This window comes from Durio zibethinus, chromosome 27 (assembly GCF_047325235.1).
Source record: "Durio zibethinus cultivar Kanyao isolate XHJ-2024 chromosome 27, ASM4732523v1, whole genome shotgun sequence".
NCBI classification, from domain to species: Eukaryota; Viridiplantae; Streptophyta; class Magnoliopsida; order Malvales; family Malvaceae; genus Durio; species Durio zibethinus.
Genome location: NC_143188.1, coordinates 1,402,494 through 1,429,080, shown reverse-complemented (window position 1 = coordinate 1,429,080; position 26,587 = coordinate 1,402,494). Strand labels below are relative to the sequence as shown.

Here is a 26,587-nt window from a genome sequence, read left to right as displayed (position 1 = left end):
TTTTATTAATATATATTTTAAATTTTTATAAAATAAAAAAATTATTTTATATCTAAAATTATTTAAATATATTAAAATAATATACAAAAATTTAAATTTAAATTTAAAAATTAATAAATTAAATTAAATCCATAAAATTTAATTTAATTTAGATCACGTAAAAATTCAATTTGTATTTAAATCAAAATTTAAAAATTTATAATTTTATGTATTAACAAAAAAATTTTAAATAGAATCCGATCCTATCCATTCTTATTCCTAATAAACTTTAGCCTATTATTTGATACCTCGCTCTCAAGGCTTGTTGTTGGCTTTTAATAAATAGTCCAAATTTATTTGGGCTCCAATGGAGGCCTGCCCTAAAACCAGAAAAACCAACATTTCTCAACCGTCTTGTGTGTCCTTCACTTGCCGCTTTCGAGCTCCAACGTCAAATCTATGGCGGTGGCTGTATCCCTCGTCTCCCCCATTTTCTCCTTCGTTCCCAAATTTTCACTAAAGCCACTTCTGTTTTCCCCTCTTTCCACTCCATCTCCCTCAAAGACCACCAAGCGTAAAAACTATTTGCGCCTTAAAATCCTCAAAACCCTCACTAAACCTTTCCCTTCTTCCTCTCCTATCAATCCCATAGCCCCCCTACAATCCCCACCTGAAACTAAACCCCTCGACGTCGTCGTTTTCGAGCCTCCCTCTGATGAAATGCCAAACCAAGTTTTAGAAGAAACCAGTAAAGTTGAAGAATTTCGGGCTTCTGAGACATGGGATGTTGCTGGAGAGATCAGTGGCAGTTTTGGTAAATTTTCCGCTTATTCCGCCTTAAAATTCGGGTTTTATTTTGTTGGGATTTTTGTCTTTCAGACATTAATTGCTGTTTGGGTGATGGGAAATGGTAACTCTCAGGATAAAGATGGGAACTTGGATGATTTTCAGAGGAATAATGAAAGTAAAAATGGAAAATTTTTAACTTACGAAAAAGTTGGATCAGTTTCAAGAAATGTGCTTTATTGTGATGAATCTGAATTGGAAGAAAAAGTTGAAGAAATTAGAGCGATGGCTAGGGAAGCACGAAATAAAGAGAAAAAAGAAATGAAGAACAGTGATGAGGAAGGTGATGTAATTGATGAAAGTTTGACTTCCAAGGCAAGAATTGGGATTGAAAAGGAGATTGGTGCTAGATTGAATAGGTTGGAGAAGAAATTGAATTCGAAAAGAGAGAACTTTCCAGGGTCGTATATGAGTTTTTTGGACAAGTTAAAGGATTCTGAGGATGCACAAGAGATGAATAAAGCGTTGTCTACACGAGAGTTGAATAAAGCATTGTTCATAAAGAAGAAATTCAAATTCAGAGCACCTGAAAAGAATTCAAGAAGTGATGTGAAGGGTTTTGGCAGTTTCAAGTATGGTAAAGCATCAAGCAATAAGAATGCTATAGCTACTAATGGTTCAGAGGCTAAGGAAGTGGTTGATGGAAAGAGAGTGCCTAGTCGAAACTCGGATTCCTTGCCAAGTAACAGAGAGAAAACTGAGAAGATAGAGGAGTTCGGAGCTTTGCGCAATAATACAAGGTTTGGTATTGTTTCTGGAAATCTTTGCAATAGTAATTGACTGTTGAAAGTTCAAAAATTAGTCCTGCTTTTTGAAATTTGCTGACTATTCTTGAATATCCTTTTGTAGTTATGTGGATTTCAGAATTAGTCATTAAATGTGAAATCAAGTTTCTTCAGCTGTTAAAATCTTCATGCATTAGATTCATGATAGCAAATGATTTGTTATAAATTTCAAACTCAAAAAATAGAAGAATTAAGGATGATGTTGCTGTTCAATTTTGATTTTAAGCTGTTTATTTATCATTTTATATGATGTGTAACTTTTGTAATCAGTTAGATTTGAGTATAAAGTTTTATTGAGTTCCTGTGCAATCCTTGGTTATTTGTTAAATTTCTAGTGCTGGTTCAGAGAGCAGTCAAGAAATGTTGTCTACTGAAGTTATGAAATCAAGAAAGTCGAGAGATTTGGATACCCAGAATTCGCAGGTCTTTACAAAAGAGAACCAAGAAGCTAGAACCAAATCTGATAAGCATGCTTTCTTGCATACTTCAAAAAGCAGAGATGTTTGCAACAAGCCACCAGCCAACAAAGTTAAGGATAATCAGCCAGGCATCAAAACTGATCCATGGTGGCTGAATCTTCCTTATGTTCTGGTACGTAAATGCAACTTCTGCACTTAACAATTATTCCATCTCAACAGCATGAAAGTAGGCATAGTTTCATCTCTTAAACAAATAATACTTATGAAACCTCATAGCAGGCACATTTTTCCTGGACTACCAGTCTTGAATAACTCAAGTATGCTATCGGTATTGGATGCATGACTGTTGGAATTTCTCCATTTCCTACCCTGCAATCTCATTCCTCCTTGTAAATGATTGCCACAAGAATAATTATGACCATACTAGCTATCTTATTTGCACTTCTCAAGCATTGTAAAAATTCAGGCTTTTCTGCATATTTTATCATATTTAACTTTTCTGCAGTACTCTAGTTATGTTTTCTAAGATAAGACAATCTTGACAAATAGCTTCATAATTCATTCCTTAGGATCCAATTGATTAAAGGACTATTATCATTTGAAAATTAATTCTCTTCTTTAATTAGTTATGTATTTCATACTGCTTGATTTTCCATGTCATGCATCATTATATTACTGATGTTTGGGAATGGATGTACCTTTCTTTAGATTTTCTTTTCCCTGTCTAAAATAAGCAATTTCTGGGTTTGCTAAGCATCAGCTGTACTTGCAATTGTTTCCAGGCTATTCTCATGCAAAGAGGTATTGATCCTGATGGACCAGGAGGGCTTTTTACCTTGCGAATCTCCTCTGCGGGCCAGGAACAGAGGGAAACTTCTTGCACTGTTGCATTTCAGGACCACATTGATGCCAACAACTTCTGTTATCTTCTTGAAAGTTATTTTGAAGATCTAGGTGATTTCAGTGCTGAAGTTGTTCCTATGTCAGTAAAAGTAAGAATTATAACTTGATTTCATTAGCTTCTGTAACTTCATAAATCAGTGTTTTTATTTGACTGAATCAAGCATAAAAGAGGCAGAGGATACTACTTGTTATCAGTCCACAAAAAGAATATTGCTTACCAATTTATTGACACATCTCAATAGCTCCAATCGCTTGCTACAGCTAACAAACTATTTTTTCTTTGGCTGGCACATAATTTTCCTAGATCTGTACAGAGGCGTATTATTAATCTGAGAATAGAACCTGTGACTTCTGCAGGAACTTTGTGAAGCTATAAAATTGCATGCGGTGAAGGTCATTGTTGTCAAGAAGGGGCAGCTTAAGCTTTATGCAGGTCAACCATTTGCTGAGGTTGAGATGGCTCTGCACTCTTTGATTGAAGATAACCAAAGTGCCTCTATTACAAACTCAGAATAGGCCATGGTATTGGTTACAGAGACGGTAAAAATTGAAGAGGATACATGCCTACGGGAGGTGAGACTGGAGTTGATCAACTGTGATCTCTCTTCTTGTTCTCTTCAAGCTATATACATATTTCTTCATGGGAAGCTACGGATGAGAACAATTGAGTTACCCCCACGAACATCAATCTCTCCTACCCAGCATATGGCAGTGGCTGTGAGATACTGCCACTGAAGTTTTGTGACCATTGTATTTAATTTTCTGGAGTTGCATAACAACAGTGATTCCGTAAGAGTATTCGGAAAAAGAAAAAATCTTGGAAAACAATTTATTCAATTACTTGATTAATCTTCAAGAATTTCAGATTTTATGCTCTGATAAACTTGTGGGGATGTCTGAAGTTTCTTTCTGTAATTCATGGTTGCTGGCATATATTGGGTCAAACTGGATTTATTTGCTTTCAGATACACTGCCTGGATGTGTAGTTGGTTCTTAAATCACTTGAGACGGTGAAATGGGAAGAGAGAAGTAGTTGATTATCAATTGCAGGCGGATTCTTGTGGTAAAAAACAATGAAATGTGTTATTCCATTCAGTATATAGAAGAAAAACTCAAAATGTGTTATTCCATCATTAAAAAATACCAAGAAAATGGAGAAAACAAGAATACCCTAGCTTTCTACCAACTGTGCTGCTGCTGAAACTTTTTCCTTTAAGCTCTACTGGAAAGAAATGACTTTGATCATGGAGTGAGCGTGAATGGGTGCTAAATTTGTCTGGCAAAAGCTTTGCCAAGTCTCCTCCTGATTCTGCTCTTCATTTTCTGTAAATGCCTTGTATATAGAAAACACAATCCTTCTTGCCGCTTCTCTTGCCTCCGGCAGCCTATCATTCAACAAATCTGCAGCCATTTGAAGCAGTGCAACTAACCCAAACTCTTTGATTTCTTCCAGGCCCTGCACAATTGGTAAACAAGTGAGACAATGTTCAAACATTTTATTAATGTTTGTTTCCGTAGAGTTTTTCTCTGTAATTTACCATCTTGAAAACAGAATTGGAAATGGAAACAGCAGCTTTGGCTCTGACTTTGAGGTTGCCATGGTTGACATATCCGCTAAGCTTCTGAAGCACAGGCAATGGAGCAATAGACTTAACCATTGCATTCAGCGACTTATCTGCTTCTTCACACACAAACTTCTTGTCCTGACAAGCTTTCAGTAACAGCTGCAATAGCTGTAAACCCACCACAAATTTAACACCATTTTAACACATCAAAACAGAAAATTGGAAACCTCAAAAGGGAAATGATAATTGGTAGGATGAGAAAAAAAATCGATGAAAATCCATTTAAAATTGTAGTGTTTGGTTCAGTTCATATCAGGATTCAATTCGTATCGAATCAGTTTCAAGAGAAGGTCAATTCACATTTGAATCAAATTTTATAAATTTATAATACTATGCATTATTTAAAAAACCGAACCGAATCTGATCCGATTTGTTAAGCCAAATAGGCACCCACCAACTGATCAAATGCACCAGAGTCAAGCAACTTTTCACCAAAGGCATCGAAGATATCCGAAGCAGCCATAATCGAGGTCTTGCAGAGAGCACTTCTGGGGTTCTTCATTGCCTTTACCATTACCAAAATCACCTTCTCTCTGCATAATCACATACATGTTTCCATCACAACAACCCACCACCAAGAAGGAACAAACAAAACAAAACAAAATTTAGAAGCTTACAAGATTGGAAGCAGAAAGGTGGAGTGGTATAAACAGAACCGCCTAACGTCATTCAATGACTCGCAAACCTTAACCCAATCCTTGGAATCTAACCCTTCCACTAAGCTCTGAAAATTTCAAATAAATTTCACAAAGAAAAACCAATCAGAATCATAAAATTGCAACAGGGTTAACTTTTAGAATAGTAGAAATGGGAAATACTTGGATGCTTGATTCAGGGTCTTGACAGGGTTTGAGATTCTCTGAAGGGATGTAATCAACAGAGGCATCTGCAGATGGTTGCAATGGAACCTTGTTCTCGTCATTTACACCAAATCCTGATGGTTTTTTCTGGATCAGAACCGACATTTTAGCTTGTTTCTTGTGTCTCTCTGGTGCAATCGGGAGGGCATTATCTATGGGTTTCAAAGCCATTTTTCTACGAGATAAGAGGAATCTTTGATCTGAAAACAGATTGACTTGAAGTGGGGCAGAGGAATTTGAGGCAAAATTTGATTTAAAAAGGTCGAAATTGAATATGCTTTGATAGGAAAAGAGATTTGATGCCAGAAGAACGTTTCAAAATTTAAATTTTGAAGAAAGTGGAAAAGAGACGTTGAACTTTCCTTCAAAATTCTAACGATCGAATCTAAAGTGGTAATGATTTTCTACATTCAGTTGCATTTTACTGTTAAACTATGCTCAATACGCTAGGACACGTGGCATGACACTAATGGTAAAATTAAATAAAAAATAAAAAATAAATATATTTAGTTGAGGGATTTAGATTCTAAAGTAAATAAAAAATATTTAATTTAATAATTGATACATAATCTCTTATACTCGATAAAGAGTATCGTTAATTTTTTTTTGCAAATTAAAGAAAATCATAAAGGAATTAATCAAAAGAAATTAGAAGAATTTAGGGTTTACAAAGGGTTTAGATTAGAGAAGAAGGGCAGGACACAGGAAGCATCTTCGAATAATCAAAACGACTCGTTTTTATTTATTTCTCAAAACGCAACGTATAAACCAAATTTTTTCACACTGAGAAGGAATAAAAAAGAAAAAAACTATCATTTTCTTAAGTTTTGATCACATTGACCAAGTAATTTAGCGTAACCCAAAAGTTTTGACGCTAAACTTGCATGCTTAATGCAACTTGAATAATTAAATCGTTCCTCCTGCACAAAAGTCTATATTACACCATGTCATTCCTATATCTAGAAGTTCTCTTAATAAGATATTCATTCCTTCTTGACGAAGCTGCAAGTTAAGAACAAACGTTATTCCAATGGCAGCGACCTCAATGCCTCCTCCACTTTCCCTTTCTTCACCAGGCAAGTAAGAATGCAGTTATATGCAATCCCAAAGCAAGACATTTGTAATATCCAATCAAAATTTTGACAAAAAAAAGGAAAAACATGGAAAAAATAATATTAATTTTGAATAAAAAAAAAACCAAAGAGGAATTAATCAAAAGAAATTAGAAGAATTTAGGGTTTATAAAGGGTTTACATTAGAGAAGAAGGGCAGGAGACAGAAAGCTCCTTCAAATAATCAAAACGCAGCGTATAGACTAAATCTTCAATGTTCAAATCCACACTGAAAAGGAACCAAAAAAAAAAACTGTCATTTTCTTAAGTTTTGATCACATTGACCAAGTAATTTAGCGTAACCCAACCGTAAACAAACTTGCCAACTATATTTTTTTAACGGGACTTGAATAGTTATTCAACTTGCATGCTATATTTTTTAATGCAATTTGAATAACTAAATCGATCCTCCTGCACAAAAGTCTCAGTTATACCATATCATCACTATATCTAGAAGTTCTCTTAATAAAATATTCATTCCTCCTTGACAAAGCTGCAAGTTAAGATAAATGTTGCTCATAATATATTTTTTTAATCCCAATGGCATCGACCTAAAAAATTGACTTAAAAACCTGTTTTGAATTGGTGAAGGTTTCAACTGTGAGCTATAAAACTGTCAGGTAAGTTTAAGAATTACTTCCTTCAAAACATCTAAGCGTTTTTCCTTATTAATGGCTTCTTCTACATCTTCCACTTTTTCAATCTCAGAATCCATAAAATTCAAAGGGGTTGGAGGGATCGTTGTCTTATTTCTATCCATACTAATTTCTGCGATTGTCATAATATACAGATGTGTGATGAAGCGTCGAGCAAATAATAATATAAACGTCGATAGTGAGGGTACTGATGAGCATAACGTCGACGTTAAGGGTACTGAGCATAACGTCGATGTTGAGGGTATCGATGAGCATACCGTCGATGTTGAGAGTACTGAGCATAACGTCGATGTTGAGGCCTGAGGGTACTGAGCTTGTTCTTTTCATGGTCGGAACTGAGCTTTCGTTGCACAGCAATCATGGTCTGTCTGTTTTTGCACCCTACTGCCAAAGGAGAGACTCCTGTAATATTAATGTGATTACACCATAGTTGTGTTGGTTTTTTTTTTTTTTTTTTGTTGGGTTGAAATTCAATGTGTTGCTGTATTATTTTTTTTTTGTAATTTTACGTATTTAGTGTGCTTTTTTGTAAATAATAAACTATAATAATAAACGTATTTTGCTGTGCTTTTTTGTAATTGACACGTACGTTACGTATTCTTTTTTTTGTAACAAAGAAGCAAAAATCTGATAGAAGTGAGATTGTCACTGTGTCTTCAAAAGATCAAAACGACTCGTTTTGATTTATTTCTCAAAACGCAGCGTATAAACCAAAACTTCAATGTCACCGAAAAGGACAAAACAAGGCTTCCTTTGATTCTTCCTTACGATCTTTAACGACAGCGTTTTAACCTGAAAATGGAACCGCAATTCTCGAAGCCCCGGTCGTACGAACCGCGCCGTCCATTGCAACCTCAATTCCCTTTGCGAACACATCCAAACGGAAGGTTTCAACGGTATCTCCTTTTCCGACATCGTCGTTAACACCATGGGGCCGACCTACCACCTCCACCGCCTAATCCTGTCCCGTAGCTCCTGCTTCAGGTCTTCCAAATAAAAAATTAAAAAAAAAAGAAAAAATCCAAAGTAAACAAATTTAACACTGATTTAATGGTGGGCTTGGAAAGAAGCCAATGCTCCGATTGTATCGTTAAACGTCGACGATAGCAACGTTAACGGTGAAGCGATCGCATTGGCGTAGTTGTACGGACACACCTCAAGCTTAATGATGACAAGGTATTTTCGTGTTTCATTTCTCGATCTTCAGGTCCTTAAAAAGATCGAATTTAAAAAAAATCTTTAATTTTTATCATTTTGCTGTTAATGAATTGAAATTTAGTTTTTTTTTTTTTTGGCATTTCAAACTGATTGCAGGATCTATGTGCCATATGTACAGATTTTATCATATCTGAGCTGTTGACTTCGAATTTCTTAAGCTCATCAGGTTTCACAACGATAATTTCACAGTTTACTTTTTTTAATTTTTAATTTTTGCTTTTTTTAATTGAAATTTGGATGTGAATTTAGGTGTTTGCTGAGAGTCAAGAATATGAATGCATGGAGAAAGGGTGAGGGATGTTTGCTGGGGCTATCTTTGTCAAAGTGGTGCCATGGAATTAAAAGAGTTAAAGCAGAAAAGGCCCAGTTTTGGGTGTTTATCAACTCACATTCATGTTTTCTGCTATGAGATTATGACTAAATTGTAGATTTTTCCTCAAGCGTAGGTTAATGGTGAATGTTATTTGTTATGAGTTTTTTGGTAGCAGGTTCACTAACTGGTCATTGGTTCTTCCCATCATGGATAGGTGCTGCCTAAACTTCCATATCAGACTTTACATACGTTGGTAACCTCGGATGAGCTCTGGGTACCTAGTGAAGAAAAACGGTAAGATATGTAGGATACTTGTAAACTTGGGCCTTGTGGTTCGTGTTTATAAAGTTGGATGAACCATTGTTTTCATTTTAATATAAAGGTTTGAACTGGCATTGTACACTCTTCTTGCAAAAGGTGTTTTTTACAAGACTGAACATTCTGATCAAGAGAGTTCCTCTCCTGAGATGGCAATGGGCACTTCTCCTCAGTCTTCTAAAGCAAAGGGAAAAGATTTAGTTGATTACTGTCCTGGTTAGAGGTTGGAATCTGAATTGCGACGCCTAAGTTTAAAAGATGACCTAGAGCACCGCAATACTTCTGAGAAGCTCCTGTTTGAGCTTGCAGATTGTGTGGCTGACATCCAAATAGGAGCATCTAGCTCTGATCGATAGCTGCAGCAACCTGAACATGCTCACTCAGAGCCTATGTATCGCTGCAACATGGATCTGTCTTCATCAATGAGTAACTCGTTTTCAGATGCAGAGGGGATAAGAGCTTCATGTTCATATGTTGAAAGGCCAGTTGCTGTTGGAACAAGTGGATTTGGAGCCAGTGGAATGGCCATGGAGGGACCATCTGAGGAAGGCTCGAGCTACCATTTGAATAACAATGACTGGCTTGCAAGCGATCAATCAAGGCATTGCTCTTCCTTGGACTCTTTATGTAGTGGGCTCATGTTGAATGATTGGGGAAGATGTGGCATGGCTTCTCTTTCTTGGGGTTGGGGTGGCAGGGTTGTGGGTAAAAGACAGGTAAAAAGTTATGCAAAAGGGAATTGCGGGGTTCATAGTGAGGAATATGATGGTTTTGTAAATATATTTGAAGGGGCTTCTCTTCTATATTGCAATATGTCCTTTGCGGTACTTTTGAATGTGAGGAAGCAACTTGAAGAGCTGGGTTTTCCTTACAAAGCTGTGAATGATGGTCTTTGGCTGCAGGTTTGTTTTCTGTACCCATTTGTTTCCATGTCTGTTTTATCTGGTGCTGTATAAGGAATACTTGTTGAAGGCTGGATAATATCTAGTCCATATTAACAGTTATGTTAGTGATAGACGCAATTGGTATTGATGAATAGGTTTTGGATTGCATATTTGGGAAATCATTGAATCTGGTAGTGTTTGAATAATCTATTCATTAGACTTATGGAACATGGCAAAGACTTATTTTATCTTTCTCCTGGAAGTTTGTATTTTTCTCCCTTTCTAATAAAAGCATTTATAATTCTTTAAAACTGTGGCCTCTGCTTCTGGCTTTCATAAGGATTTGACTAATTTGTATGGCTATTAGGTAGATGCTGTTAAACCAAAGGGTGCAAGAAATTGGAGCTGACACACGCAAAAATTGCTGCCTTACTAGTATGCAATGCGCTTGCAGGTTATTATGTGTAAGAGCATGATCAAAATCATCCAATTGGCTACATAAAAAATGTATATGTGGTTGACAATGCTCAAGGTGAAAGAAAATGGCCTCTTTAGGCCCATAAGATGCATGTCAGGGGGCCTATTGATGGGCTTGCAGGTATAGGACGTGGTGCTACTTATTCCTGTCACTGCATGGACTCCAACATGTTGTCTTTTCCCGTGTGCCCTTTGGTACGGGCAACAGAAATGGCCAGCAATCTCTTGCTAATGATGATTCAGAGGCTAGAGCAGACCATAATGGAGACATGTCTGGAGGTGGGTTAACGGCTCTGGTTGAGTTAAGCCAAGGAGGGAGTAATGCCACTATTGTTCATGGAGAACAAACAGAGAGGAGTTACGAGACGAATCTGCAAAGCAGAGTGCCTGTAACTTCTGTTGCAGGGCCAGCTACTAGTGGGATTGCCATGCAGATGTTAGAGTCACCAGAACATGCCATTGGAATTGAGTGGGAGAATGCAACTAGTTCTTCTATATCATTGGACATGAAAACCCCTCTGAGTTACTTCCCTCCCTTTCGTTTTGGGTAAGTTATTTTTGCTTTGCATAACTGTTGTTTTGTGCTTTGTAATTTGAAAGAAGTCATGTAAGAGCTTCTGTACACTGCAGAGGTTGGTGCATACAATTAATGGTGGAAATTCTTCCACTCGGTGGCTTACTTGAGCATTATTCTCTTTTCTTGGAAGATAACTTATTAATAGTAATACATTTTACCTCTATTAGTTACTAATAGGATCGGGATCTTGATGTTGTTTCTAGCACATGATCACTTCTTATATTAAAGAGAATGTGGAAAAACTAAGAAATAAATCAGTGTGGAAACTGAATGTATATTGAAAAACTGTTCATTAAGAATTATACAAGAACCTTAGGTTTATATACAACTAACTAGGGGTTAAACTAGGAAACTAAATCTTCTTAAAAAACTAATCCTATAATTGAGGGATTGTCTATCCTAATTTTTGTCCTTAATTCTAAAGATACAAATATAAATATACAGATTACAAGATTACAACTAGCTGTAAATAAGTGTTTTCCCACAGAGAAGAAAGACCGCATTCATTGGATTTTCAGGTGGCAGCTGTCTATACTACCTCTGTTAAAACCTGTCAATCTTGTGTCAGCCTTTGTCCTTTTTCTTTTTATTTGGTACTTCAAGTTGAAGACTTATTCTGATAATCTTCTGTAAATTCTTTGCTGGCTTTACAGTGTTGAATTTTAGGATGTGCACAGGCTCAGTGATGGTCAAGTCCAGCACTCTCCAGAATTTTTTTATACTGGTTCTTTGTGGAAGGTATTTGAACATGAAGACCCTTTAAGAACCTCAGGACTGATTTAGTTTCACTCTACACCTGTCTTAACATCTCATATAATCCAATATGATTGAATGTTTCTCTGAAAGAAAATTATGAAACCAACAAAACTTAAAAACTATAACCCGATTCTCTGTTTTTGAATGTTCTCAAATGGCTGCTAATTCTCCTGTGTATAGAACTTCTTGATGTTATTAGGCTTTTTGATTCTATAGTTGATGTTTGTGTCAAGATTTGTATTATAAGATCTATTTTAATTTACAGGTTAGTGTTCAGGCCTTTAACGACGAAGATCCTCAAGGAAGTAGGGCAATAGGTAAAGTTCGTGGTGAGGAATATGATGCTTTTGTCAATATATTTGAAGGGGTTTCTCTTCTATATTGAAACATGTCCTTTGTGTCACTTTTGAATGTGAGGAAGCAACTTGAAGAGTTGGGTTTTCCTTGGAAAGCTGTGAATGATGGTCTTTGGCTGCAGGTTTGTTTTCTATACCCATTTGTTTCCATGTCTGTTTTATCTGGTGCTGTATAAGGAATACTTGTTGAAGGCTGGATAATATCAAGTACATATTAACTGTTATGTTTGTGATAGACACAACTGGTATTGATGAATAGGTTTTGGATTGAATATTTGGGAAATCATTGAATCTGGTGGTAATTGAATAATCTGTTTATTAGAATTATGGAAAATGGCAAAGACTTCTTTTATCTTTCTCCTAATAAAAGCATTTATAATTCTTTAAAATTGTGGCCTCAGCTTCTGGCTTTGATAAGGATTTGACCGTATTTGTATGGCTATTATGTAGATGCTGTTAACCCAAAGGGTGCAAGAAACTGGAGCTGACACATGCAAAAATTGCTGCCTAACTAGTATGCAATGCGCTTGCAGGCAGCTGTTTGGATTTCCACATGGAGTACCTACTGCAGGTTATTACGTGCAAGAGCATGATCAAAATCATACAACTGGCAACATCGAAAATGTATATGTGACTGATAATGCTCAAGGTGAAGGAAATGGCCTCTTTAGGCCAGAAAGAGTGCATGAGGGGGCCTATTGATGGGCTGGCAAGTATTGGAGGTGGTGCTACTTCTGTTCCTGCCACTGCAAGGACTCCAACACGTTTTGTCTTTTCCTGGATGGCCTTTGGTATGGGCAACAGAAATGGCCAGCAATCTCTTGCTAATGATGATTCAGAGGCTATAGCTGACCATAACGGAGACATGTCTGGAGGTGGGTTAACAGCTCTGGTTGAGTTAAGCCGAGGAGGGAGTAATGCCACTATTGTTCATGGAGAACAAACAAAGAGGAGTTATGAGACGAATCTGCAAAGCAGAGTGCCTTTAACTTCTGTTGCAGGGCCAGCTACAAGCAGGATTGCCATGCAGATGTAAGAGTCTCCAGAACATGCCATTGGAATTGAGTGGGAGAATGCAACTAGTTCTTCTACATCAGTGGGCATGAAAACCCCTCTGAGTCACTTCCCTCTCTTTCGTTTTGGTAAGTTATTTTTGTCATGCATAACTGTTGTTTTGTGCTTTGTAATTTGAAAGAAGTCATGTAAGAGCTTCTATACACTGCAGGGGTTGGTGCATTCAATTAATGGTGGAAATTCTTCCACTCGGTGTCTTACTTGAGCATTATTCTCATTTCTTGAAAGATAACTTATTATCAGTAATACATATTATTAGTAATACATTTTAGTTCTATTCGTTACTAATAGGGTTGGCGTTCTTGATGTTGTTTGTAACACATGATCAATTTTTGCATTAAAGAGATGAAAACCCATTCATTGGGATTTTAGGGTGGCATCTGTTCTATACTACTTCTGTTAAAATCCATCAATCTTGTATCAGAATTTGTCCTGTTTCTTTTTATTTGTTACGTCAAAGTTGAAGACTTATTCTGATAATGTTCTGTAAATTCTGTAAATTCTTTGCTGGCTCTACGGGGTTGAATTTGAGGATGTGCACAGGCTCAGTGATGATCAAGTCAAGCAATCTTCAGAATTTTTTTATGCTGGTTCTTTGTGGAAGGCATTTGAATATGAAGACCCTTTGACAACCTCAGGACTGATTTAGATTTACTCCAAACCTGTCTTAATATCCCGTATAATCCAATATGATTGATTCTTTCTCTGAAAGAAAATTATGAAACCAAAAAAATTTAAAAACTGTAACCTGATTCTCTGTTTTTGAATGTTCTCAAGTGGCACCTAATTCTCCTGCTTATAGAAACTTCTTGATGTTATTAGGCTTTTCGATTCTATATTTGATTTTTGTGTCAAGATTTGTATTATAAGATCTATTTTAATTTAGAGGTTAGTGTTCAGGCCTTTAACGACAAAGATCCTCAAGGATGTAGGACACTAGGTAATATTCTAATTAATGGTAGGATCAACCTGAAGAGCTTTTTACCCTGTGTTTTCAAGGTCAGTAGAGATGATTTTGGAATTTTTTTCTCAACCCTTTCTTCTCCCACTTCGGGATTATTTCTTCACGGGCGGAAGGCTGAGATGACTGACTCTCTCAGAAAGGTCAGCCCTCTTTTGCCAAATCAAAGCATGAGATGGTCCTTCATTTCATCCATGGATGATGGAACAATCTTTTGCTGTTTAGATCTTGGTGACCAAGAATTTGTTATTGTTTGATTAATAAGATTGTAACCAGAATTTCTGAGTAATAAGAATCATCCTGTTTTCACTTCCAGGTTCACATGTCTGTGGATTCTCGAGAAAAGGTCACTGCCTGTTATCAGGTAATAGACATGTTTAAAAAGAGTTGGAAGTCCATTCTCTCAGTTATTCTGAATGATCCTATGCAAAGATGAATGATGTTTTATTATTCTCCATATCTTATTCCTTCATTTTCCAGCTAATTTGTCCATCAAAGCGAGAAGTCATGGTGTTTGGGAGATTCAAACAGGGGCACTCTTTTACCAAAAGCTCCCAAGGGGTGGGGATGGCGGACAGCTTTGTTGTTTGATGAGCTTGCTGATCTTCTTCAAAATGGGGCCTTGAGAGTAGCTGCTGTTGTGCAACTTGTCTGAAATCAAACAAGAATCTCAACATTTCATCTAAACCATAAATTGCTTATACTTTTTCCCTTGTTTCAGATGTAAAAAGCAGCAACCTTTTCTCTTTTGAACCAACCTGGTTGGATTGGCAAGCCTAATTGTGCAGTTTTTTTTTTTTTCTTTGATCTAGTTAATTATATGTAAGTCAAAGTGTGATACAGTACAGAAATCACCTATTCAAGTAATTTTTCGTCATTTTTTTCATGGAATTTTTCCAAAAAAAAGTCAATAGCTTTTTGTCCAAAATCCTTATATATTTTTATGGTAATATTTTTTCCCTAAAAATATAAATCCTTACGCAAAAAAAAAGAAAAAAAAATCCTGTTTAAAAGTTAGGTAGCCGCTAGGGGACATACAATGTTTTATTTTTTTGGTGGCGGAAAGCAAATGCGAAAGTTTCAAATCTTTTGTTCCAATCTCTATTTCTTTCAATTTCTTTCAAATCTTGAAAAGATTCAATCTTTAATTCTTATTTAGATCCAAATTACAGCACAAGCAGAATCACCCGATAAGTTCTTGAAAATTCCCAAATTAGTCCATCAATTCTCTTCCCATTTTGCCACCTATTTTCTCCTCTTCAAAATTTCTAGGGTTTTTTTTTTTCTAAAAAAAATCCTGTCTTCTCATGGCGTTTTGATGTATCTGGGCTTTTTAAATTCTGGGTTTTCAACGTTTTACTTCAGAAATGGTTATTGTGGCTTATATGCTTTTAGGGTTTTTATAAAAGCCCAACTTTCCAAATCTATGTTTCATGGTTTTCTTTAAATGGGTGTTGAGTTTTCAGGGGTTTGAAGTTTGTAAATTTCATCAATGGTTGCTTTAGCAATTAATCGGAAACGCGGTAGGGATGAGTATTTCTATTCCAATTTCAGTCACAAAAACAAAGCCTCGTATTCAAATTCCTTAGATTTTCAACTTTCTAAAAAACCTAGATTTTCTCTGCTGAATCAAAGCCCAGAAAAACAAATTTTATCCTCAAACGACACCGTTTGGAGAATCTCTCGTTACCCGAAAGCCAAGCTGCCCTTTCCTAGAGAAATTCACGCCCCTGTCAGACACCTTAAATTTGGGTTATTAGCTACAAATATCTATATAGGGAATTTTATGAGTAGTAGATTAAGTATTGCAAAAAGGCAAGCTTTTGATACTTTGAGGTACTTTAAGAAAGAAAAAGAAGTGATTTTTGTGGAAGATGGTGAGGAGAAAGAAAAAGAGGTGGTTTCAGATGATTTTAGCGCTGAAGAAGTTGAGGTTGTTGAAAAAGGGAAGAATAATGTGGAGTTGGAGGAAGAGAGGCATGTTCAGCCATCCTCTTCGTCTCTGCTTACTGAGTCGAACAATGAGAGTTTGAGAGTGGAGCATGTGTTGGATATTTTGTCATTGAATCGGGAGGTTTCCACTGTGTATGATTTAGAAGCTTATAAGAAGTTGGTGGAGAGTGCAGAGAGGAGAACTCCCAAGTTGAAAGATTTGGATTTTCAAATTGAGTTGAATGAGAAGCGTATAGCTGGACTTCAGGCATTGCGGTCTGAGAAGAAACCAGGGGATGAGCTAGAAGAGGTGAAGATCTTTTGCTTACTTTGTTTTAATTGAGTTGCTTTGAGCGGGTAGTGTCTTTCAAAGAATTTTTGTTGTTTCTAGAATAGAATAAATGGTATTTTTAATTTGTTCAGAATGATAGGCATTAACATTATCATTTATCGAATTCCAGGTGATACCTCCTGAACCTTTTATGCCTCTTACAGAGGAGGAGAAGGAAGAGGTTTCCCAAGCTTTTTCTGCAAAAAACTGGTATGTAATAATGCATGTGTTAGTGTTTGATTATTTGATTGGATGTCACTTGTGTTGTAACGTTTTGAGCTTGCTTTTGCAGGAGGAAGATATTGGTCTCTCATGAGAACTCAAGCATTGATATTAGAGGAGAAATTTTGCAATGTCTGAAACCAGGCGCATGGTTGAATGATGAGGTCATTTTCATTTACTTTCAGGGTTATATCTTGTGTTGTGTATCTGCCTATATTAGTCACTGGAAGGATTTGTTAATTTGTCCACATTCAGTTAGGACTTACTGGAATTAAGTGAGATGGTAATCTGGTTTTAACACACATAATTTCTCTTTTACAGGTCATAAATCTCTATCTTGAATTACTGAAAGAAAGGGAAAACAGAGAGCCGAAGAAGTTTCTGAAATGCCATTTTTTCAACACCTTCTTCTATAAAAAGGTAGTTGCTTGCTCTTCTACCTTCTTCAATTTTCGCATACCCTACTTTGTTCTTTCATGTAAGTCTGTATAACTATCAGTTTCTCAGCTACTTTTTCCCTTTCCCCTCTGAATTCTGATGCTCAGTTAGTGAGTCCGGAGAATAGCTATAATTATAGAGCTGTCAAAAGATGGACTTCACAAAGGAAGTTGGGGTACTGCTTATTTGACTGTGACAAAGTAAGTATTTATCTTTTCTTTCTACAATCATCTGTTTGGCATGATTGAACATTGTATTTATCCTTAAATCAATTATTCCATTTTGCTCAGATATTTGTCCCCATACACAAAGATATACATTGGTGCTTGGCAGTTATCAATAAGAAGGATCAGAAGTTCCAGTATCTTGATTCACTAAAAGGAAAAGATGCTAAAGTGTTGAATGCACTGGTATGATTTTCAGTGACATGTTTTTCTGTTTAGATGTCATATTATTTTGATGCATGTAATGAATTGATTCAAAGTGTATTAGGTGGTTTAAATGTACTAGGATTTGAAGTTTAGGATCCTGTTAGCTGCAAGACTCATTTCCCAGCTACTTCTTTTGCTATAAATCTTTATTGTCTATAGGGTTTGCTTTGGCTTCCTGCCCCCTCTTCCCCCTATAACAGAATATCATCAAAGAGGAAGTACATATATGAGTTTTTGGCACCTCTGCAAAACTTGTTTAATATTGGTTGTTATGTGTCAGGCAAAATACTTTGTTGAAGAAGTGAGGGACAAGAATGGAAAGGACATCGATATAAGTTCTTGGGAACGGGAATATGTTGAAGACCTTCCCGTACAGGAGAATGGGTACATATTCCAATATCTATTGCAGTCATGTTTTAGAGATCAGTGCTCAGAATACTTATTCTTCATAAGCTTATTGCATAATAAATAACTTATGAGGGCAAGCAATTTATTGTGCAGTAGCTTTATAGGCATCCGATCCTTTTTGTAATAACCCTTTACAGCAATTGGTTCCAAATATTTGATGAACCGAAATTAATGTAGTAATTACAGTACCTCCCACCCAGGGCACTCATAATTAGTATTGTTAACTATTACTGCTAGTTTCATGGTGTCATGTGCCTTGTCTATTAGAATTTTAATCGTTTCCCCTAAACAATCTTCTTTGTGAACAGGTTTGACTGTGGCATGTTTATGTTAAAATATATGGACTTTTATAGCAGAGGCTTAAGTCTTTGTTTTGACCAGGTAAGTCCATGGAAAATGATTTCTTATGCTTGTAATGCTCATTTTATATAATTTATTTATTTTGTTTGAAGAAATTGTGGTCCTTAAGTCATAAGTTATTGGGATGTAAAATGTGTTGTCTATCTGCCAAAATATGAGAGGCACCAAGGCGGACACAAATATGGATGATGTTCCCACATTCACAGCCATTCTGTTTGAAAAAATGAGGTCTGATAAATTTGTCTCTGATTGCTAAGAAATACTTTGAAAATTTTTGTTCAGGAGGAATCCACACACCCTCTTCTTGAAACCTCAGCCTGCCGAATTTTATCCATCTCCCTGGCAGACTGCCAAGAAGAAATATTTCTGTAGTTTAAAGTAAATGATGATTTGATGTTGTCTTCAAACTGAATTATGATTTTCCCTGCTTTTGTAGGAACACATGCCCTATTTTCGGTTAAGGACAGCCAAGGAAATTCTGAAATTGAGAGCTGATTGATTCTGTACAGACTGGCATCGACAACACATTTGCTATTCAAGTTCTTTTTTTTATTCGTATATGTATGCCTGCTTGTCTATTTTTGGCTAGTGAGAAGGCTTTTACTAGGAGTTGGAATGGTATGCAAGAGTTTGCTTCTGATCAGATTATCAATATAATTGGCGTGACCGGTTACTAAATTGTAAATGCAAGCCATGAGATGTAGGTGTAGGGCGGGGCAAGACAAACTTTCTGAAGAGTTGTCTTGGAAGTAATAGGTTTTTGTTTGTATCTTTCTTCTAAAATTTTCCCATTCCCCTTTTGTACATCAGTTCTGCCTGGTTTCTATTTACAACTTCTGAGCCTTTCCCAGTTATTATAGGAGTAATATATGTCTTCTTTTGTTTTTTTTAACTCCTAAGAGTAATATCTTTCTGTAAAATGAAAATGCTTTGTGTTTTCCTTTTGGCCTTTCTGCATTGGCTTTATGTTTCTACGGGCAAATATAGATGGAGCCAAATCATTCTACCTTTTCCCTTGGATCTTAAAATTATAACTCAAGGGCTAGTATTGTTAATCGGGCAGGATGAGTCGGGTTTGGTTAAGGTTACTTTAGGGTAAACAATTTCAAAATATGATATAATAATACGATATAAAAATAATATAAATAAAATATAATTTAAAATTTAATAAAAATTATAAATAAATTTAACAAAATAAAAATATATATATTTCATGTTTATGGTTTTGTGTTAAAATGAATTGAAACAAATAATTTTTAAGTAAAACACAATATGAATAAATAAATGTTTAATATTTTACAGTCTACTTTAAGATCATCTGGATTCAAAAAGAGTCAGATTTGGGTAAAATTGCTTCAGGATGTCATTTGGTTAAGGATAAGTTAATTAATGGGAACATCAATATTCAATAAAAAGGGACAGTTTTTGAGTATTCTGGAAATATTTAAGTACACGTTCATGTTTCTTAAAACTAGAATATTACATGCACAATGTGCTTTTGAGGCGAGAAAGCAAAATCTACTTTCAACGGTACAAATAAACAATGGAAAAAGAAAAAAAAAAAAAAAAACACTATTTTCCTTTTCTCCCTTCCTAAAAATGACTTGTGAAAACATTTCTTTGTCACCCTTTAAACAACATCAGAAGGCCACAAACCCATATCAATCTCAACAAGAACACATCAGATTCATCTAAGCAATACATTTAACCCGAATCATCGATGCCATTGTATTTGCAGGAAACATGTATGTGAACAGCAACATTGATGCCTACAAGAACGAACAAGATCTGCGCATTGTTGAATTTCCTCTCAAGATCCGACATCTCCATGAATTGACTGCCAGAACCGAGTAGCTTCATTTATGAGAAAATTTATCTGTTTATAGCAATATTTAATGTAAATGTCCACCAGGAAAAGTACCATAATAATCTACATAAGAGAGGAAATTACAGGAGAGGATCTCATGCGGTAATGAAAGTAGAGGACCAACTGCTGCCTTAACGAGGAACTCTCTTCCGACTCAGAATCTCCTGCTCTTTTAGTCGATGTTGGAACCTGGCAAGGCGAGCTTGAAGGCTCACCAGACCAGCCGCCTTGCGAGAAAGCACAAAGTTCAGCTGTGTCAAATAATCGTCAATGTGGCTGCCTGGTTGGTCCACCTCCGCCAAAAGCTTCATTTCCTGTAAGATAGATGCAAAACATCAAGATGAACAGTGGTTTAATTGTGATCAAAAGGAAAAGATAGTTTCTCCAGCTTATTGACGAGGGTTCAGAAGCATAGTTCAGGTTGAGCATGAACCAGAAATAAAGATGAATGTAAGCGCCTCACAACATAACACTCAAAAAATAAAAAAATTCACCAGTGATCAAGTGCAAGGTTACTTACTTCACGAACAATCTCCATTGTATTCTCAATTTCTTTTCTGTGAGCAGCAATTAGTGCCTCTTCCTCCTGCAACGAACCAAAAGTATAAACAATGAAGAAAATCCTGAGAGCCCCTTAAATAATAAAACAAATGAACCATGTTTAATAAAGCAAATGAACCATGTTGATGGCCTACCTCAAGAATTGCATTGATATTCCCGTCAGTGGAAGGCTCAGGATCATATTGTCTATGTCCAACATTATTTGTGTTATAATTAACAGCATTCGCCTGCCTAGAGTTTGTAGTAGACGAATCAGATCCCCCTCCATCTTTCTTGGTCAAGTTCCCCATCTTACCAAAATTTTCTTCTCTAGTCACTTTTCTACGAGGTGGTGACACCTTCTGCACTTTCTCTTCTGTATCAGCTGAATTTTGAGAATTTGATGAGTAAGATCTTTGACTTGTAGAACCACCATAAGAATTAGTCACTTCAAATCTCTCCCTATCTGTTGGCCCAGAAGCCATTCCAACTTCCTCCCTCCCATTGAAAGAGTAACTTGACGAAAACGTTGAGGGCTGTTTGTCAAAGTCAACAGTATAAACATCTTTCTCTACAACCCTTCGAGTTGTATCAACAACTTTCACTTCCTGTTGTCGCTCATAAACATCTTCTACGTCTGCAGTAGCTGACAGAGAAGATGCAGAAGAAGCATCCTTATTACTTGGTGGTAAAGAATTTACAGCTTGATCTTTTTTGGGATTACCACTTTTGGAAAGACTTTTAACCCTGTTGATTTGAATAACAATAAACTTCAATTACTCAACAAGTACAACAACACGATCTACTGCAACAAAGGAAGCCCTTTTATGGAGGCTTGTTATAGAAACAAGCATACCTATCAGCATATCTCAGAGTATTGAGAGTGTGTTCACATGAACCTGCATTTGGAGAAATACACGAGATCATAACTGTCCTTGAGTTGCCAACAAAAGAGTCACGGAGCACTTCAGTGAGTTTGCTCCCACGAAATGGTATATGGTTCTGGTCATTGTCCAGAGCACGAATGCACTCCTTAAGAGCCAAAAGGCTCTTATTTATTTCTGCACCCTCAATCCTGGCAAGAATTCGAACCAGTGATATCAGAAACAAGCCAAAAATAAACCAGGTGGGGAGAAAAAATAATGTTAAAACAGTTAACAAGCTGACAGACAAAGCCAACCAGTCTATAGACCTTTGGAAGTGGTTTCAGCACCCTTTTTTCCCCACAGGAAAGTTCAAACTTACCTAGTTTGCCGGTCACTGTCAGTAGTGTCTGCACCTCTTTCACTGCCTGCAAGATCAATAAAAGAAATCTTTCCCACAACCTTCCCAGCTTTAGACTCATTCCCATCATTGTTCCTCTTGGACTCCTTTATCTCAGGGTGCTTCTTGATGGCAAGTTGCAAAATAGCATGCGACCTTGAAGATTCTTCGTTTGCACCGGTAGATCCGGTGCTTCTAGCAGCATTTCCCCTTTCAATGTATTCCTTCACTATTTGCACATCTGACACCTCAAATTCTTCCAGTCCAACAATGCAGACTTGTTGTCTCCCATCTTCTCTCATACAAAGCTTCCTATTGGAGAACATTTAGATTATTCCGTGATCAATTTGTTATTTATACATATGTGCATCCACATGTACAAGAGAGATGTGTATTGAAAGAGAATATGTGTGCTTGACATAGGACAAATTGTGCTTAATAGACAGTCAGACCAGCAGACATTTCAAAGTCATTACACAAATCACAGAATCAATCAGGTATGTTTTAGGGAAAAAGGATTTATCACAAAAACACACACATAAATAAGCAAGGAAAGGAAAAGAGAATTACTTTCTATCACTCAGAAGGTCAAAGAGTTTTCCACCATATATCTCAAAAAAGCTAAGCCACAATTTAAATCTCTGATTGCAATATACAGGCTGATGCAAGATTCTAACAAGGTCTTGTGCAGCTCTGAGAGGTAATGGTTGCATTGTAAACGTCTTACCACTACCTGAAATAAAAAATATATTCCACAAGACAGTGCAGAAATTAGCAACAATGTCATACAACCATAAACTGGAAAGACAAGGAGATATGATGTGCAACAAGTATAAGGACCAAGGAAAATGAGAAAATGACAATCACGTCTTAGGTTTATACGATTTCTTTAGTTTAGAACAGTGTTTCTTTCTCTTTTTTTCAAAACCCACCCAACCCACCTGAACTTAACACAACCCAATTTGACCAAAAAGTCAACAATCTGTACCTGTCCAATCCTCACCTAAAACGATTCAAACCTGAACGACCTGAAATGAGCCAAAATTATATGATTTGACTGTAAAACAAAATAATGTGGACCCGAACTGATTCAAACCTGACAAACCCCTGTGTCTAATCCAAAAGACTCGAACCCAAGATGATTCGAACCAGAAACCCCCGAATTTTTTTTATCCGAAGTCACCCAAACCCAACCTGACCTGCCCATTCGCCACCTCTAAATAAAACAAATGTGGTCTCTAAATTCCAAAGCCCAATCATATGCATCAACTTTCTAGTAATAATTCTAAACCTCCCAAATAGTTTCCTTCATTATGTTTAAAATACCATGTACCTCATTTAACATTAAAATTATGGTTCCCACTAGAATCTAGTTTCTTCCTAGCTCTTTGACTATGGTTCCCACTAGAATCTAATTTCTTCCTAACTCTTTGAATATTGTAAAATGATTTGGGTTCTATCAATGATCTACATAAACAAAAGCAAATATTCCTTGCAAGGCACAAGGAGAAATGAACAAATGTCAAAAAAGGGAATAGAAAATACAAACAGAGAGCTAAAAAGATGTTTGTAGCTTTTACATCCAAATATAATTCTCCTAGAACTTCCGAAAAATTATAATGAACCAAAAACTACCTCTTTAATCTTCATGTAAAAAATATAACGTAGAACAAACTGAAAGGAATAGATGCTTAGATGGTAACCAAGATGCACGTAGGCTTTGACACAGAAAAATTTTCCTTCTAACATGAATATATACAAAAATAGAATATAGTAAATATAGCACATGTGCCACTCAGGAAGAAAAATTCAAAACTCTATGCACCTGTTTGCCCATATGCAAAACAAGTGGCTTTTGTTCGCTGAAAAATGGTGGGAATAATTGGCTCAACAGTAACACGATAAACCTGTTGAAGCAAACAAGAGAAAAAAAATCAATCTTTTGCTCTAACAAATCAATAAACAAAGAGAAGACAAACTTTGGTCATAATATACTCGAAACATTATTCACGAACCACATTTGGATAGCAACAAGGCAATACACTTCAACTAAGTATTACCTCGTCATTAGTAACAAGCTCATCCAGAACAGCATCAAAACAGAACTCATGCTTCTCTATATACGCTGTCAAATCCACCTTTCACATAACAATCAAAGCAGATATGAGAAAGAAAAGAAATTGACATATTAAACAATCATCAATAGTTCTAAAATATTCATCTCAATAACACATAGAGATGCCACATTAATTTATTTGAAAAAGGGACAAACCTTCAGCTTGGGTTCATGGACAGTTAAAGCATTCTCACTCACTGTTACTATATCATCCTCCTTCCGAGAAATCTCCTTCTTGTTTAATGGTCTTTTACGTACCTTATACCACATGAAACACAAAAATTTAGCTTCCAAGCAATTTAAAAAGCAAGGGATATAACACTGTACAGTGAACAGGCACGCATAAATGCATCAACTGTAACCACCCCAGACAAATAATAAAACACAAAGGCAGGATAAAAATGAAAGGAACAAAAAATACTAAACTAGAGAATATAAACTTCAATCTTAGCAAGTATAAAAGGATGACCGCATATCCATAGAGGAGTGAGAGAGAAGAGAGAGAAACAAAGCACCATGACTAGAAATCAACATACCACAACTTTAATCTTAGCAACATTATTTTCCCTTGGGCTGATCTCTTTTTCATTGGCAGAGAATAATGAAGCGGAGGCATCTGCATCACATTGCTCTTTTTGTTGCTGGCTGCTTGTCACATTAAATCCATTTTCAAATGCTTTGTTCACACCAGGCACGAATGGTGATGGCTCAAAAGGTTCTGAGATGACGTGCTGAAAATAAATCAAATCAGAATTTATTTCCAGAGGAAAAAGATAAAGATACTATGATTTAAATTGAAGTAAATCTTTGACCGAATTTAGGAAAAAAAAATCTAAAGGGAACAACATCCATAAATAACTATCCATATCACCACAAAAATGAAAGAAAAACAGTAGAGTTGCATGCAATTAATCAAAACTTCAAGCAATCAACCATTGTAGAACTTTCCAGCAATGTTATGTGCAATGCCCTCTAACCATACCTCAGACAGAAGCTCTGTATCATCCATAGCATGAAGATCTAAAAGCCCAGCTCCAAAATCCCCCCTGAACTCTGGAGAATAAAACCCATCAGATGTAGCTGGCCCTCCTGAACTTTGGGCAGTTGGCGTGTATGGCTCTGACCCAGATTCCCCATTAAAATTGAGGTTCCTAATTAATTTGAATATCCTCTGTTTCTCTTCCGCTGATTGTGCTCCATAACCCTTCAATAATGTAATAGTAACTTCTCATTATCTCAGAACAATGAACATGTAAAATGCAAACCCATTTAATCATATAAAGTAACCACACAAGATAGTAGATAAAATACATATAGTTTGCTCAAAAGGAATTAAAAATCAATAAACTCATGGGAAAAAAAGGAAACAAGCATCAGCATGATCAATTAATCATGAATTCCAACTTTCTTAAAAGGCTCATCAACATAATTGTCAATACTAAAAGTGACTTTTTCATAACTTCATGCAAATATACATACATACATACATATATATATATATGCATTCCTACATCTTGGCATCAAACATTACAATGCCCAAACTTCAAAAACACTTCCCTCGGACGAAAATGCGAAAGCCACGAATCTGATCACTAAAAAGTTCGTCAAAATGACAAACCGAAGTAAATTTGAAGCAATTAAAAAAATAAATTAACCTAATTCAAATTGCATGCATCTGAATCAAGCAATAAAAAGTTAATGATTAAAACCAACAGAAAATTTAAATAAATACACGTAGAATTAAAAGCAGAGGTTTGTTACCTGCACGAGGAGCTTGGGAAGGAGGCGTTGATCGATGCCAGTAGAAGCCAAGGGAGAGGCCAGATGCTGCAATCCAGCAGACTGCAACCACCGCGCCATAACGGCATCACCAGCATCGCCGGCAAGATCCCCACTGTGCAAGGACCCGCCACCACTGGCATGATCGTAAAGTGCCGTCGCTGCAGCATTGCTTTGCTGCATCTGGCCACCCATGTGGCGCTGCGATCGCCTTTGAGGAGCCAATTTTTAAGATCTGCTTGACAATGCTACCCTAAAAACAAAACAAAACCAAACTCCAAAATCAAAATTCAATAATAACAATAATAAAAATAAATATAATAATAAAAGAAATTAAAAATATAACTGAATTTTACTTACAAGGCGGAGAAAATCCGAATTTGAAGAAGAACATGAAAGAGAATTTCTTCGGAAATGCAACTCCAATAATCCGAGCAATTTTTTTAGACCTATAAAAAAAAAACTCAAAATTCACGCATTCAAATTGTTAAAAAAAAAAAGCAAAAATAATAAATAAAATTACCAGAGAAAGGGGAAAATGAAGAGGTAGGTCGGCGATTCGAGATCTGTGATCAGATCTGAAAGAGAAAGAAAATTATAAAAGCAGAGACCCTATTTTAATTTGATTGTACGGTGGCTCTGATTTTATTTATTTATTTATTTTCCCTTTCTCTGATTTTCTTTCTCCGAAAAAAAAATGAAAAAAAAAAAAAAAAAACGAAGAGAAATGAAAGCAAAGAGGGAGAGAGTAAGGATTTTTTTTTTTCAAAATTATTGAACG

At 36.1% G+C, this 26,587-nt stretch overlaps 5 protein-coding genes and 1 pseudogene across 9 annotated transcripts; 4 read left to right on the top strand and 2 right to left on the bottom strand.

The window, feature by feature from the left end:
* Positions 1 to 301: 301 nt before the first annotated feature.
* On the top strand, positions 302 to 3,807 carry LOC111280048 (ABC subfamily C protein). Of its 2 annotated transcripts, none has more exons than XM_022867201.2 (4): positions 302 to 1,565; positions 1,946 to 2,201; positions 2,812 to 3,021; positions 3,290 to 3,807. In XM_022867201.2, exons 1-4 carry the CDS (start codon positions 439 to 441, stop codon positions 3,446 to 3,448), a joined length of 1,752 nt encoding a protein of 583 aa, XP_022722936.2. In that variant the 5' UTR covers positions 302 to 438; the 3' UTR covers positions 3,449 to 3,807. The 2 variants fall into 2 exon arrangements, with proteins under 2 accessions (XP_022722936.2, XP_022722937.2); XM_022867202.2 differs by having other exon boundaries at positions 318 to 1,565; positions 3,272 to 3,807.
* A 191-nt stretch (positions 3,808 to 3,998) lies between these two features.
* LOC111280051 (uncharacterized) lies at positions 3,999 to 5,700 on the bottom strand. Its single transcript, XM_089756465.1, has 5 exons — positions 5,376 to 5,700; positions 5,175 to 5,281; positions 4,952 to 5,090; positions 4,471 to 4,665; positions 3,999 to 4,388 (listed from the first exon to the last, which is right to left on the bottom strand). Exons 1-5 carry the CDS (start codon positions 5,586 to 5,588, stop codon positions 4,152 to 4,154), a joined length of 891 nt encoding a protein of 296 aa, XP_089612591.1. The 5' UTR covers positions 5,589 to 5,700; the 3' UTR covers positions 3,999 to 4,151.
* Positions 5,701 to 7,960: 2,260 nt separating this feature from the next.
* Positions 7,961 to 14,876, top strand: LOC111280231 (uncharacterized; annotated as a pseudogene). Its single transcript, XR_016334683.1, has 12 exons — positions 7,961 to 8,361; positions 8,500 to 8,569; positions 8,653 to 8,776; positions 8,931 to 9,010; positions 9,099 to 9,250; positions 9,344 to 9,936; positions 12,535 to 13,224; positions 13,675 to 13,762; positions 14,047 to 14,096; positions 14,211 to 14,262; positions 14,436 to 14,483; positions 14,600 to 14,876. The product of XR_016334683.1 is annotated as an uncharacterized LOC111280231 (transcript).
* On the top strand, positions 9,964 to 12,188 carry LOC149510817 (uncharacterized). Its single transcript, XM_089756574.1, has 5 exons — positions 9,964 to 9,984; positions 10,074 to 10,109; positions 10,290 to 10,372; positions 10,517 to 10,942; positions 11,994 to 12,188. Exons 1-5 carry the CDS (start codon positions 9,964 to 9,966, stop codon positions 12,043 to 12,045), a joined length of 618 nt encoding a protein of 205 aa, XP_089612700.1. The 3' UTR covers positions 12,046 to 12,188.
* Positions 14,877 to 15,139: 263 nt separating the features above from the next.
* On the top strand, positions 15,140 to 19,133 carry LOC111280232 (ubiquitin-like-specific protease ESD4). Of its 2 annotated transcripts, none has more exons than XM_022867444.2 (9): positions 15,140 to 16,361; positions 16,513 to 16,592; positions 16,675 to 16,768; positions 16,926 to 17,024; positions 17,150 to 17,242; positions 17,333 to 17,452; positions 17,754 to 17,857; positions 18,190 to 18,262; positions 18,678 to 19,133. In XM_022867444.2, the coding sequence occupies exons 1-9, from the start codon at positions 15,612 to 15,614 to the stop codon at positions 18,738 to 18,740; spliced, it is 1,476 nt and encodes a 491-aa protein (XP_022723179.2). In that variant the 5' UTR covers positions 15,140 to 15,611; the 3' UTR covers positions 18,741 to 19,133. The 2 variants fall into 2 exon arrangements, 1 of the variants encoding a protein (XP_022723179.2); XR_016334682.1 differs by having other exon boundaries at positions 15,158 to 16,361; positions 17,754 to 17,985; positions 18,678 to 18,742.
* A 512-nt stretch (positions 19,134 to 19,645) lies between these two features.
* On the bottom strand, positions 19,646 to 26,430 carry LOC111279232 (kinesin-like protein KIN-13A). Of its 2 annotated transcripts, none has more exons than XM_022866197.2 (15): positions 26,330 to 26,430; positions 26,167 to 26,255; positions 25,789 to 26,059; positions 25,010 to 25,231; positions 24,564 to 24,758; positions 24,184 to 24,285; positions 23,972 to 24,049; positions 23,737 to 23,818; positions 22,482 to 22,644; positions 21,894 to 22,223; positions 21,505 to 21,723; positions 20,804 to 21,395; positions 20,629 to 20,694; positions 20,193 to 20,422; positions 19,646 to 20,117 (listed from the first exon to the last, which is right to left on the bottom strand). In XM_022866197.2, exons 3-14 carry the CDS (start codon positions 25,999 to 26,001, stop codon positions 20,240 to 20,242), a joined length of 2,445 nt encoding a protein of 814 aa, XP_022721932.2. In that variant the 5' UTR covers positions 26,002 to 26,059; positions 26,167 to 26,255; positions 26,330 to 26,430; the 3' UTR covers positions 19,646 to 20,117; positions 20,193 to 20,239. The 2 variants fall into 2 exon arrangements, with proteins under 2 accessions (XP_022721932.2, XP_022721933.2); XM_022866198.2 differs by having other exon boundaries at positions 19,646 to 20,078.
* Positions 26,431 to 26,587: the final 157 nt, after the last annotated feature.